Genomic DNA, 14,715 nt, shown 5'->3' on the forward strand with positions numbered 1-14,715 from the left:
GGCCTACGAAGACCCTCCAAGGAGGCAGGCTCAGTCTGCCCCTGTTCACGGTATTTTCTGAAGTAGTTAAGAGCTTTCAGTAATGATTTTGAAGAGAGAAGTCACAGGAGAAACAGGGTACCAGTCACAAAATACTTAGAGGTCACCTGCTCTAAGTCTATAAATAAAACAAAACGAAAACCAAAAACACCCACAACAACAATAAACTGAAATCCTGAGAGGTTAAGGGACACATGGGAGCCACATGGCCAGCTGTGGTGGGACAGGAGAGGGACTCAGGCAGGATCCATTCCTGCTGTACGAAGTTTGGAGGGTGACAAGGCGACAATGCCATTGCTGCTCTTTTGTGTTTTGGAAAGGTACAAACGAGGGTAAAATTTATGCTGCAGGCCCTGGGCACAGAGTGACCAAGGTTCATGTAGATGGCTTAGTATCCTTCTTCAAACTCTGCACTGTATTGAAGATGAATCTTTCTTCTCTAAATAGAGCAACTGCATGGACTGTGGGGGTTAAGGATTGAAAGGCAAACACATCACCCTTCTCTTAGGGACTTAGACTGTTGGGGCTGGGCGGGCTGAGGCATGCCCTGTTGTCTCTGAGATCAGATGAGGTTCTCCACCCCTCCCCCACAAGGTTACAACTTCTGGGGGTGTGGGTCTCGGCATATCAGGGTTTAAGACTGCGATACTTACCCTGGCCCCAAATAGATCTGCCTATAAGAGATCTGACAAGAGATGTAGGACAGATGCTTTGGAGCCAGTCTGGGGCTAGATTTTGTCTGCACCACTGAGCAGTCTCTGCATTACTTCCTTTGAAGTGTGGGAGAAGCAGCTATCACACTGGAAGGGCAGTGTGATGCTGAGTCTCATGGGAGGAAAGGCATTTCAATCTTTATGAATATTGCTTTCTCTGTCCTCTTTTAGAGAACAGTTTCTGAGATGTAATATCAGGAATCCCAACCCTTTTACTGCCATTAGATAAAACAACCCTGGAAAGTGTTGGGGAGATGGCTCCTGTGGACATTCAACTAAGAAGATGGTTAAAAACACTCTTGTTTTCAGTGCGCTGAGCACTTATTTGCTGAAGTGCTGAAATTTACAGCTCTATCTATAGCCTTGAAGATCTGGCTCCAACATTCCTTTTCCTTCCCAGGCAGCGACCCATCTCTGTGGACTAAGAGAGCCCATGGGTACCAAACAGGGAGAAGGGCCTGTCTAGGTAAGTGCTCCCATGGGGTGGGGGTGAGGGTGGGGACTGGAGGAAGCCGAGACTGAGAAAAGGACAGGACCTGAGGAGGAGCTCTGACATTATACTGGAAAAGACAGCTACTCCCACACATCTGTTTAAACGCACGGATGTTATTGTTCTCAACAAAACTTGCACATGACTCTTTGAAAGTGTTAATGCCATATTTCTGGCTGGGGTTTCTGGATCAACACAGGAGGCAGCTACACAATGCTGCTTCGTTTTGACAAGATGTTTCAAAACCTGGCAGACAGACTTAGGGTTGTTTTCTCTCTTTCCTTCCCTTTAGTTGAGTGCAAACAGCACTGTTCTGCTATCAGCACCAAAGTGCACAGCACTGGGCACTGGAGGCTGAAAGGCTGGTCTGACACGTTACGTAACCTCTCAGAGGCTCAAAGCCCCCATGTGTAGAGTGGCGCATTATTAATGGTAACACTTTCTTCATGGAGTGTGTGGTAGCTTGAACAACAGTGTACTAAAAAATGCCCACCTCATAATCCTGGGGACCTATGACTGTGTCACCTTCTATAGTAAAAGGGACTTTATGAATGTGATTAAGTTGGGGGTCTTGATTTGGGGAGATTATCCTGAACTATCCAGGTGGGTCCAAGGTAAACACAAGAGTCCTTATAGAAGGGAAACCAGACGGTCAGAATCAGAGATTGGAAGATCTGGCATTGAAGATCTGGCAATGCTGCTGGCATTGAAGGTGGAGGAAGGAACCATGGGCCAGGAAGTACAGGTGGCTTCTAGAAGCCGGGAGGGGAAAGAGATTGGATTCTTCCCTAGAACCGCCTGAAGGAATGCAGCCTTGCTGATACCTCATTTTAAGCTCAGGGAAACCCATTTAGGATTCTCACCTCCAGAGCTGTAAGGTGGTAAATTTGTGCTATTTTAAACTGCTAAGTTTGAGGCAATTTTTTAAAGCAGTAATGGGAAGATAATACATAGGGTAAATCTGAAGTGTTGCCGTAACAGAACAGGGCTTTAGACATTAGCAATGGGTACAGAGGTAGAGTCTAAAGTCCATGTAGCTATCATTTTTCATGGAATATTTTACTGGACAATGAAGAAAGTTCTTATAAGCGTGACACAAAATGAACTAGGGTTTATCATCATAGTTTTGGGGGGGTGGGGTTGAGGGGCTTATTTCATACTGTAATTCTATAAAGCCTTCTGAGTTATACCTAATACCTCATTACCAAAGGTTTCAGGTAATATACCAACTTTTAGATGTGTTAGATAGAAATCTTTCTAAAATGCATAATATAACTTCTTAATCAGAACATATGCTATAGACTGTTCTCTTTTGATTTTTTTTCTATGCTCAATTTTTCCAGTTACCTTTCCTGATCATTGCTACCGACAGCCTCAATTCACTTCTATACCAAATCCTTCTTCTCTCTCCCAATGTGATGCTTCTAGTGCTCTTTGTGAACGGGTTAATGAGGTCAGTGAAGCTGTGTGTAAGCTAAGAGTAAGTGAGAACTGGGTGAGACCAAGGGCTCTGTTCTGAGGGTAACCCAGGAGCTTCTATGCCTGAACTTTCTTTTTTCCCAATCAGAGGTCATTATGCTTACTTTTTTATTGTAATTGTGGGGCAGATATTTTCGCTTTGGAGAGCTCAGGAGGTACTATATGCTTTAGGTGCTCGGAGTCAGGCACCATGAAGTTCAGGAAGGGGGAGGAGTAAACCCACACTCTCTAGAGCAGGGGCCATGCCCTGTGGTCCTGGGGTCCAGCCCAGTGCCTGACAACATCGAGGTGCTCAATTAATATTTTTGAATGAACACTGTCCTTTCCATAGTCACCTTAATGCAGACTTTGAAGTTTTGCCTTGCATACAGTTATTCCCTTTGTTTGGATTTCCCTCTGTCCCTCTCTCTTCTCTGGGAAGTCTTCTCTCCCCGTTAGACCATGTCCATTTTGTCTGCAATATGTTGTAATGTCTTTCATGTAGCTCTTAGGTGTAAAACAGACAGAATATTATTCCCATGAAAATATACATTAAAAACCCTCTTTTAACTCTAAATAAGTCAGGCAGAGAAAGACAAATACCATATGATTACACTTATATGTTGAATGTAAAAAAAACACAGAAACAAACAAAAAACCAGACTCATAGATACAAAGAACACACTGATGGCTGCCAGAGGGGTGGGGGGTTGGGGGCTCGGTGAAAAATGTGAAGACGTTAGGAAGTACAGACTGGTAGTTACAAAACAGTCATGGGGATGTAAAGTACAGCATAGCGAGTGTAGTAAAAAATATTGTAATAACTGTGTACAGTTCCAGGTTGGAACTTGAAATATCAGGGAGATCATTTTGCAAAGGACATGACTGTCTGACTACTATGCTGTACACCTGAAACTAATACAAAATAATATTAAATGTTGACTGTAATTGAAAAATAATATAAAAAATGCAAATGAAAATGTTAATCAGATATAAAAATATCAAAAATAAAAGCTATTTGTAAAACCTTCCCCCCCAAGCCCCTCTTTTAGAAACACTTTTACTTTTATTATTTTTTGAAACATTTTTACTTTTAGAAGAGGTGACTCATAGGTCAAAATTAAACTCTAGTAGAATGAAAGTGATAAAAAATGGAAGGGTTCATACATTTCTGGTAGAAAATCTTTTGGAAGGCAATTTGAAAACACAGATCAAGGACCTTAAAAATGTTCATACTCCTTGGTCCACTAATGCCATTTCTAAGAATTTGTCTGAGGAAAATGACTGTTCCACACAGAGATTTGTGTTACAGAGTGTTTATTGCGTAGAAGGTGCAACCCTGTGTGCTCTGACCCCCTGACCGTTGCAGCCCCCTCTGCTGGGCGGGCTGCAGGGAGCAATTCCCTGGCTCAGCGGGAGACCTCTTTTCAGCTGTTAATAGTCTCTGCAAGTTATGCGAGTCTGGGAACATTACCTTTGGTCTATTTCATTTTCTCTTCAGATTAAAGAAACAGAAAAAGGTACAGTCTATTTAGCTAGACAGAGGGAAAATAGGGAAAAATAAACAGAAAAACTTTCTATCCTCTTCTAAGACTTTTTATTTGGAGTAGTCTCTCAGACACAGAAGAGGACTTTTAAGTATTGAGGTCTTGTTGCATAATGTTTTTAATGAATACTCTTTTGCAGATGGTTTCAAAGACTGTAACACAGGCATGGTGGCTATTTAATGAATTACTTTAAAGATATATACGACCAGGGTTGTGGGCTGTATTTTTAAACTTTGTTAACATTCTTTATTGCTTACAGTTATATTTCTTCTTAAGTCAAGGTACTTTGGTTTAGACTACAATGGACCTTATTTGCATGGCTGTTATAGGTACATCCCCAAGAACTTTGCTTTCAAGGAACTAACCAAACATGTATTTTCCTTTCCTCTTTTCTTTTAACAACACATTCTTTATAATTTACATTCAATTAAATTATTTTTCATTGTTTTCCCGACCATTTCTCCTATACGAATTGTCTTCTTGCTGGTCCCCTTTCCCTCTTTTGCACTGTTTGTCATAACCTGCAAATGCAACTGTGTGTGTGTCTATTTCTTTAAGGCCCATCTCTCTTCCCAGGCAGCAGGGGTGATGTCTGCTTCACACGCTCCACCCACAGCCCGGTACGCAGTGGGCACTTATCAAACACTGCCCAACAAATAGGTAAACAGACAAATTTGCTTTTGAAAAAAATGATGAGACTTCATAACAGTGTGGACATTTGATTTTCTCTGCTAATGTTACCTTTAGGTCAGCAGAAGGTTTTATGACAGTTCAAAGAGTGTAAGTGGTAAGTGATTTAAGTCTCAGACTGAATGCATGTAAATACAAGTTCAGCTTGCTGTCACCTATGAATTGTATCCTTCGGAGATACAGACTTTTTGTTTTGAACTTTGGAAAGAGATTAACTCCTGCTAAGAAGAATGCAAAAGACTTTGTTACAGCAGAAAGTCAAAACCAACCACCACATTACCCCCGATAGCAGCAAAAAAAAAAAAAAAATCTCCAAAGTAAACCTTTCCAGGAACTATAGAAAATAATATTAATAAAGCATATGTTTAGTTAGTATATCGACACTCCATCAATGGCATTTTTCTCATTGGCTTCTAAAAAACAAAAACAAGATATAATTCTTTAATTCTATAGGTTTTCTGTATTATTACAGATTGAATAAATCTTTTTTTTCAAAAACGAGCTATTCATTATATTTTATCTTCCTTTCTAAATCTTGTCTCACTGTTTAAATGAATTAGGATGAGGGAGAAACAAATAGAACAAACCAAAGTTTATGGAGAAAGTATGTGTGTGAACTTTATTTCATCATGAGAAAATCACTTCTGTGCAGTAACAGAGAATACTGATATCTACACGATGATGAGGTTTTCTTTGTATTTAGATACATACCTTATATTTGTACACAATATATAAAATTCATGGAGGAAATTGTTTTCTACAGTACAGTTTCTTTGTTGGAAGAGGACTTGTTCCATTAGTTTCTTTTAGGAAACGACCCCCAGTTCTGTGACTGTGGTACCAAGGATCGCAGTTCCAATTTTGTAATTTATTAGACACCATAATCTTATGAACGTTAAGTGAAAGCTAGAAACTACATCCTCCTGCAGGATGAAAAGAGAGACGTGAGTGCTCAGGCTGCTATGCTAATAACTGATGTTAGCAGAATAGTATGATTTCCACGTATGAATAGAAATAGTTTTCCCATAAGTCTGATGACACGTATTAGTAACATTGCTACGAATGGTCTCCCTGCTCTGATGGCATGCACCTTACTCTTCAGTCCAACACCCTGTACACACAGGGGAAACCAGGCCATCACCATGAAGGCCTTCTGCACTATGTCTGAGAACCCCTGAAGGGCTTCAGCAGTTGGCATGGTACTTTGGGACAGGAGGCGACTGCTCTCACCCCAGACAGAAGTTGCTAAAACGATCATTCCGGGGGAGGTTCTAGCTACCACATCCCTGTAACCCAAATGGAAACAGACTGTGTGGGCATTTTCCCTTCAGGAAATCCTTCTCTTTGAACAGCAGCCCTCACGGACTTACAACTGCTCCCCACGCATGGTTTTCTCGGCCAGGGGCCTGTCAACCTTGCTGTGGGATTGGGAGTTGTGCTTGTGTTTAACCATGTGAACCACTTTAGGGGTGACTGGCACAGGCTGAGGCTCCTGGGAAGTCGGGGAAGAAACACCACCCTAGTTCTGTTAGCTAATGCCTTGAATTTGACCCAAATCAGCATAATTACTTCTGCAGAGGGAAGTTATGGAGAATGCCAGTGGTATTGGGAGCGACTTCTATAAGTAAAATCATACCCAGAAGCTCTGAAAATGCTTTGGCACCAACCAAAAATACTTCTTCATAGTTTTAATTTCATGTGTCACAATTGCTTTTAAAATGAAAATGTTAAAAGCATCAGAGGTGATACCTGGCCATTACGTTCAAGCCTCTCTTCTGAGATGGATGGCTAGCCTTTGATGACCACAATATTTACAGTATAGCCAAGAAGAAAAAGTTCTCTAGAGATTGTACCTTTCATGGTGGCCCCAGGCAGCCTAACCAAGCCTAGAGGGACTGGCAAAGATGCAAAAGGTGAGGTAATGTGGAGTTGCTGGTCTCTTCCCGTCTGGTACCCATAGGGAGCCTCAGTCCTGGTGCTGCCGGCCTGGGCTTTGGGTGTGAAATGGAAGCAGTCCGTGCTAGTTAAGCCGGGAGTGGCCGACAGGCCCTTCGGAACACCTCTAGCACCCTACACCCCTTAGAAACACAGTCAGTCAGACAAATCCTCAGCTGGAAAGAACCTCGGCCCCACCCTCAGGAATAAGCAAGCACTAGAAGGCAATTTAGAATCATCTGGACAAATAACATGTATTGTGGAGAATGGGAGCCTGCCCTAGAGCCTACATACATTGGTCTCGCACACTGGGGGGCATTCAGGCCTTCGTTTTTCAGCTTCTTCAACTGCAGCTTATTTAGAGTGTTACCAAAGGGAGCCGACGGCCCAAGCCATTTGAACTGCCGCTGTGGACTCTTTGGTTTGACACATCCACATACCAGGGGCTCTCTAGCGGCGGGAGAGGAACAGCGGCCTGTGCCAGCGTGCAGAGCAAGTCATGGAAACACTTCAGAGTGTGGGCAGTGGTGGGGTTACCTCCGGCTCGCCAGCCACGTTAGACGCCTCGCAGCTCTCGCTCTGAGGGGTACTGTTGAAGGGCCTTACCCTCAGACGTTTGGAGGACCAGGGTCTTGCTGTACTGGCTGACTCCTGTTTTGTTGAAGGCCTTGATGCGTGCGTTGTATGTGCTGTTGAAGTGAAGACCATCCACGGTGCACATTGTCTCCTTTCCGACATATACTTCCTGAGGGTCAACAAATAACAGGCCACCATTTAACAGGAACCCACGTGAGGAGTTAGGGAGGTAGTGTTGCCCAGTGGTTAGGAGCAAGTGCTTTGGCATCAGTGTGATCTGGACTTGAATCCTATGAGATATTGGGCCATTTAATTGACCTCTTTTAGCCTCAGTTTCCTCATCTGTAAGGTGGGTATTACTATACTCACCTTATGAGGTTGGTGTGAGGATTATACAAGGTCATATGAAAGAATTGACTAGAATTTGCATTGTATTTAGTGCCTTGTATTTAGCATGGGCATGGCAGCTTAATGAATGGGAGTTATTAGCAGCTAGGGCTTAAAAAAATTAAAACTGGGTGTTATAGGCAGCATTACACTTATTAACATGGCATTTATACAGTGTGTTATACCTACGAGCTCTTTATCAGTGTGATTTGTAAAAAACAGGCTTGAAAACATGAGGGTAGTCTCTATGCTGTGTTATAAGTCCACTAACGACTTCTGGAACTGTTAAAAGACTATACACTCAAAGCCATCGGACTATAGGTTTTCATCACAGTTCAGAGGAAGGGGAAGCAAACAGGGAAGGGAGGAAGAATGACATTTCAAAAGCTTAAAATAAATCCTAGCATAATGCATCTTTAGCATAGGTTAGGCATTTACCTCCCTCTTTAGCTGTTCATTTTGCAACATTATGCTGATGTAATGCATAAAAATAATTCACATTCAAAGCACAGCCTTAAAATGACAACTCTCCAGTGGGACACTAGGAAGATGGGAATCTGGGATGACAGCATGCTAAGAATTTTGTGTGGATTATCTAAATGACTCTTAACAATCTGTGAGATACATGTCATTATCATCCCCACTTTACAGCTGAGGATGTGAAGGCTCAGAGATGAGAAATGGGCACAGTCCCACAGCTAGGGGGTGGACTTTGGAGCTGAACGCAGGCATTCTGACTCCAGAGCTTGCAGTGCTGCACACACTTTCTCTTAAGAAGGGTTGTTTCTATTCAGAGACTCCTTCATCCACCTTTGATATGGTATAAGGGCAGGCAGGCCCTGTCGGGATGGCCTGCCCCAGGAGAGGTGATATAGGTAGGCCTGAGACTCCATGGTGGGTCCTCTGAGTTGTCACTGATTTTGGTCAACAAGGAGTAGGCTCTTGGCTTACCCGGAACTGACCACCATTGCCATCATCCAGCTCCAGAATGTATCCTTCAGCGGGCACCGTGGACAGAGGTGGCTGCTTCCAGGACAGCGTAGCGCTGTTGTTGTGGGTGCAACACTCCTCCAGCTGTAGGATGGGAGTTGCTGGGACTGGAGAGGAAGCTAAAAGGAAATTAGTGTAACTCTGGCTTCTGTTGAGCTGCAAACATTTCAGTATCCTGGAATGATAAACATCCCTCTGATAAACACGTGACTAAGTAGCCCCGGAGTGCTAGTCTCCAGGGGTGGAACTGCTTCCTGAGCTGCTGCCTTTTCCCAAGTCCAAGGTGGTACTACCTGCCCACCTTAATTAAAGGGGAGACAAGTGCTCTGTTCTCACTCCATAGAGCATCAAAGACACCATCCCTAAGGAAATGTTTTACATGGGGGATAGATTTCCAGTCCAGGCCAGTAAAGCCTATTTAACCCATACCATGGCTGATAAATTTATCACAGAATTTATTCTGAGCCCTAAACCTCAAGTTTATAAACTTGGAATTGTCCATTCTGAGAAATATCTCTGAAACCAGTATATTTCTAAGGTTCTATCTTTTTTTTTTTTTAAACCAGTGATTATACTCAAGGCCTTGTGTATGTAAATAGCTAAGAGGGTGTATTTTTGAAAATTTGGTATCGTTGACACAAACTGATTTTTCAGTTCTGAAACTTCTGAGGAACTTGACATCATTCTTTCAAGGCAGCTATATTTTGTCAACAGCACTAGCTCAAGTCCATTCTTTCTGCAGGTATAGAACAGTCAACTGTGAGCCTACAGAGGAGTATGCAGGCAGATAGGGCCTGGCAGGGGAGGGTCAACGTGTCCTCGTGGCCTTGTGAGAATCTGTCAAGTGTCACTAGTCACAATATAACCCTGCCTCCATTTTGTGCTGAGTCTTCTGTGTTACTTAAAACTGCAGATTAGTTGAGCCTTCAGACACACAGAGAAATGTTAGGTAATGAAGAATCCAAGTTCCTAACATATAAGTTTAATGTACGTATCTGGGAACAATGTTTTTACCAACTGCTTAAATTTTTTTTCAGCACCAAAATGTGCATTTATTTTTGTAGCATGTTAGCAATAGGAGAGAACAGTTTGGATGGCATCCAAGGACATTTAGATGAACAAATGCTAATGGTGGAACACCTGGTATGCTGTACAAAACTGGACTCCTCCGAATGTCATGCATTGAATTAAAACTCTGCTCCTTGCCAGTCACCCCAACCAAGAAGATGGTTAATTTCACAGCAGTTTAGGAAACAGGGTCTCTGGCAGATAACTGAGAAAACAAAAGCAGTGACTGTACTATGAGAGATGTGAAGGTGAAGCGGGTCAGTTATGCTTAAGAAAAGAATGTGATATATTATAAGAAAACCGTGCCTGAGTCACTAGATCAAACATCATTAAATTAAAATGATGACCAGTTATTTGAGGTGGTCAGTTTAGGAAGAGACATCATGTTTCAAGTGCCAGTGACATAGAGTTCAGGTGGAATCTTATCAGAGAACAATGGCTGCTGTAGCCTCAGAAGTCCCAGAACATCTGGATGTGGAGGAAAGGAGGTGCAGCCACTGCCTTGTTCAACAGAAAGGCTGCCAGGACTGCATGGAGGAAGGAAGAGTGAGAAGCTGTAACTTCCTCTGATGATTCCAATGATCATCTACACACAAACAGGTATCACCTAGGAGTTGTAATTACAGGGTTAACGCTGGGTTATTATACATGCTAGGAACTTACTTTGTCATTTAAACATTTTTCCTTATGAAAAGAATACCTTGTAATATATTAACTATGGAGTAAATATGACAAGTTTCAGCAAACCATTCTTCAAAGGGCTTCTAATGACACGGGATGATTCTCCCTTGGGATATTTTCTCTTAACTGGCCTTGTTAGTTAGAGCTACCATAAATCAACAATTCCCAGGACTCTGCTTCATTAGCTCCCCTATTAGTCTTCATTGTCCCTTTGTTCATGTTTCAGGAAGGTCTATATTTCATCAACTTTAAAATCAAAGAATAAGATCACAGTAAGAAACCAGTAAGATTGTTTCAATTTGAATCATACACATGCTTGCAATGTCTCTGATAAGAAACTCAAATTTCCCTGTATAGACATAGGTATAATTAAAAGGTTAATTTAAATACATGGTGTCATTTATAATTAAAACATGTGAACTTCATTTATAAGTCCTCAGTGGATACACTTTAAAAGACTAAAAGGATAAAAAAAAGTCTAACTACTCACTAATCTTCAGATCTTAATATTGTCCCAGGTTTAAAAAATAAGCAAATAAGAAAAGGAAGAGAGAGAGGGAGAGGGGGAAGGAGAGGAGGGAGAGAGAGAGAGACACTAAATGAAGGAACCGAGACATATTTGCATGTCTAAATCTCTTTCTCAATGTACTCAGAATTATTGTTTCTTTTTCATTATTTACCCCAAAGTGATGTTGCATATAAAAGGCAAATACAATACCATTAAGGCTGACATTTTAGAAAGACACATTTTATAGTGGGTATTATATTACCCCATTTTACTTTATTAGGTATAAAATAAATGGTCTATAAGAATCCAAAGTATTTCCAAATTAATTTACCTTTTGTGTTTTGGAAATGGAGAGCATCACAATTCCTGGGCTGAACTACAAGAAAAAATGTTTTATTTTACTGAAACGCCCGTCACTGACACTGCCATAGCTATGTTAATCGTGACACTGCTATGATCATTCCTAGACATCATTGTCTTTTCCTAAAGAACCAATTTCTCCTAGCTGACCGGAATTCTAGTACGTGGGGTTCTTTTAGCGCATAAAAATCAAGCTTCGGGCTAAAAGAAGCTTTGAAGAAGCTGCTCTTAGACAGGAAGGGGCAGCTGTTCTCAACAACTTCTTGAAGGGGCCTGGGGGAGCTATGGCTCAAAATTAAATTTTGCAACAGTGTCTTTTAATACAAAAGTTTTCAAATGTTTTAACTTTTTAAAGGCTATTCTGGTTCAAATTATATCCCAGATTTTCGGTATTCATTTAATCTTCCCCCTAATCCTTCAGGTAGTGAACAGTCACAGCCACCCAGGCTTCCTGTGTGATAGGTGGCAGGACATGTGAGGAAGGGAAGTTGACCATCCACTCTCGGCATGAAAAAGTAATGAGAGCTGATGCCTTTGAGCACTTCCTGAGTGCATGACAGTGCAATCAAGAGTTTTACAGGCATTCACTCACTTAGTTTTCATAACAATCCCACAATAGCTGGAACTGTTATTATCTCAATGTTGTAGATGAGGAGACTGAAACACAGGAAAGTTTCATGGCTAGTCAGTGGCAGAGTGGGCTTTAAAGTCAAGCTTACACTGCATTACACTGCCTCTCTAGTCTGCTGTTTAGTAATAGTGCACTCGAGGGGCATCCCCACAGCTAATACCAAGGGGAGTGTCTGTTTTTGGTTTCTATATGGGAACAATAAAGCTTCCCAAGTATTGATGGTATAGATTAATGAAATATTTCACCATAGGAGCTATGGTGGTTGGGAATTCGATTTTCCTGAGTTGCCTTCTCTGAAGATTCCTTTGTGAACTGTCATTCCTGTTTCTGATCACTGAACATACAAATGGCATGTGGGGAAAGTTTAGACTTTGGAGGAATAATAAACTATTTCTGGCAAGCTGTCATTAGTACACTGTTAAGGATAGCAGGTTTTGAGTGCATGCCTTTTAGACCCCTAGACCATGAACAGATTATATGCATGAACAGATTACATGCAAGTCATTGTGTGTGCTCATCTCCATCACAGCCAAACCTCTGGGCGCACTTTCTCCATGATTTATAGGACAGTTTGTTCAGATCACCCTGTCCTTGCCCATGACCTTGGTGCATACTCAGAGCTCTCACATTCAATATGAATTAATAGAGAGAAATGTGTCTTAAGTGAATAGAGGCACTTAAGGGGATTAACAGCCATTGGTCTATGTGCTAAACAGGCTTGGCAGAGTGTCAAGTCGCTGTTTCATCCTGGTGCAGAATGAATACGCTGGTGTTTCCTCTCAGCACCATGACTGGGAATCCTGGGACACATTGTATATTCAGACAATTCTGGGATAAGATTTTTCTGAGAGGGGGTATGTATCTGAAATTTATTCTGAGCCAAGCAGCAAAGCCTTTGATGGGCTAGGAAAAGAATCTTAAAATTTTCTTCCCATAACCTGGGAAAAAAAGTTGACAGTGCCAACTTAGAATTAAGGAAAACCTATAAATAAAGAAACAAACAAACAAATAAATAAACAAGTAAATAAATAAAAACAAACAATAAAGTTTAATCTGTTGTTCATTATAATAGTCTGAGAGCTCAAATGCCATGCCCAATAGTCTAGAAAGAAGGTAAGATTATTTTCTAACCAAAATGCAACCAGAAAACATGTCATTACAATTTAGGGATGTTTGAACAAAGAAGCTACTGGCATTATCCACTAAGATTTCAATTGCTTGGGGTGATGTGAAATCAGAAAGAACAGATTAGTTAAATCCTTAGTTAACAGAATAATTTTAGGCAGTGTATTCTTGTTGAATAGCAGCTGGCCTAAGTGGAAACATGTAAAAATCAACAATGGACTATCTTCTTTGATATCAAGAAAAAAAAGGTGCAGTTTTCAGTTTGGATCATAACTTTAAATGCATATTTTGAGTAATTTTGAAAATATTTTAACCTTCTACTATAATCCACAATTAGAAGACAATTGGAAGAGTTAGAAAACATACTGAATTGCACATATTGTTAGTTTCACAATGGTACATAAATTTTGGTTATTTATAAATGGATTTTGGGGTACAGTTTCTTGAGATATGTTTACTGATAAGTAACATGCAGTAATATGTTTACTGATAATAAACATGCAAAAGTGCAGTTTATTAAACTATGAATACCCTGAAAAAAGTCTAATGCTACACCGGTACAGTTATATATGTGACTACAGTTATCAGAGAAACCAGAGGAAGTCTTCACTGTAGCCAGTCAAGTGCCAGGGCCATTTCCTTGCATTGTGAGCATGTGACAGATAAAAATTATTCAGATTCTACAGAGGACTGGGCTCCCACTGAACTAATTAAACTTAATGAGCACAAAACAAAGCATATAAATTACCTATACAGAGGGATACTACTCTCAGAAGTAAATTAAATTAAGATGAAGTGTTAAAAAGAAAAGAAAAAGGGAATAATAATCCTGTCTCATAACAAATGGCCTATTTTATTACCTTCATAAATAACTGTTCTGGATAGTTTTGCATTCCAGAACAGTTATTCTAGATTCTGCTGTGCATCCACGTGTTGGCCTTTAGCGTGCTTGGCATTCTCTGCTGTGTGTGCTGACTAATGGACTGCACACACAGCTGTGTCCACGCTTCTTTCTGTCTGCAGCCTAACTAGTCAAGAGGCAATGCTTTAGGAATGTGGTCTGGGATGCACAGCACATGAACCTGAAGTTTCCATGCCAGATAAAGGGCTTGTTCACTCCAACACAATTGTTCCCATCCTACCAAGTGGCCTGGATTCCACGGTGGGCAGATGGACATGATGCAGAATGACAGCGGATGGGGGAGGAGTGGGCTCTGCCAGCTGATGGACACATTTCAAAGACCGGAGGCTTTTAGCCTCTATCTGCCCTCCTCTCCTGCCCCATCACCAAGGCTAATTGGGTTTGCTCATTTTTTTCCTCTTCCATCAAAAGCCCTTACATTGCCCTTTTCTCTTTTGTGATGTATTTTCTCTTTTGAGCTGCCGGGGACATAACCTTTCAATGATTTTACCTCATTGAAAGAATTGGGTACAGAGAGATGTGGATGGAAGGGAATTTACCTGGGGCTCTATATACTACTCGGATGGCTGCATTTCACAGGCTACTGTGTAGGTCT

General features: G+C 41.3%; 1 protein-coding gene across 11 annotated transcripts in view; it reads right to left on the reverse strand.

Annotated features, from left to right (window-relative positions):
• TRIM9 (tripartite motif containing 9) overlaps positions 1 to 14,715 on the reverse strand; it is a 96,735-nt gene that overhangs the window by 15,746 nt on the left and 66,274 nt on the right. For 6 of the 11 annotated variants that reach the window (XM_036009971.1, XM_028507959.2, XM_036009986.1 and 3 more), the window contains exons 6-8: positions 11,414 to 11,458; positions 8,787 to 8,944; positions 7,479 to 7,617 (exon numbers count right to left, since the gene is read on the reverse strand). In XM_036009971.1, coding sequence (XP_035865864.1) covers positions 7,479 to 7,617; positions 8,787 to 8,944; positions 11,414 to 11,458 — 342 coding nt within the window. The remainder of the gene's footprint in view (positions 1 to 7,478; positions 7,618 to 8,786; positions 8,945 to 11,413; positions 11,459 to 14,715) is intronic. The other 5 variants (XM_028507961.2, XM_036009988.1, XM_028507960.2 and 2 more) reach the window with 2 other exon arrangements.

Source organism: Phyllostomus discolor, chromosome 1, assembly GCF_004126475.2.
Source record: "Phyllostomus discolor isolate MPI-MPIP mPhyDis1 chromosome 1, mPhyDis1.pri.v3, whole genome shotgun sequence".
NCBI classification, from domain to species: domain Eukaryota; kingdom Metazoa; phylum Chordata; class Mammalia; order Chiroptera; family Phyllostomidae; genus Phyllostomus; species Phyllostomus discolor.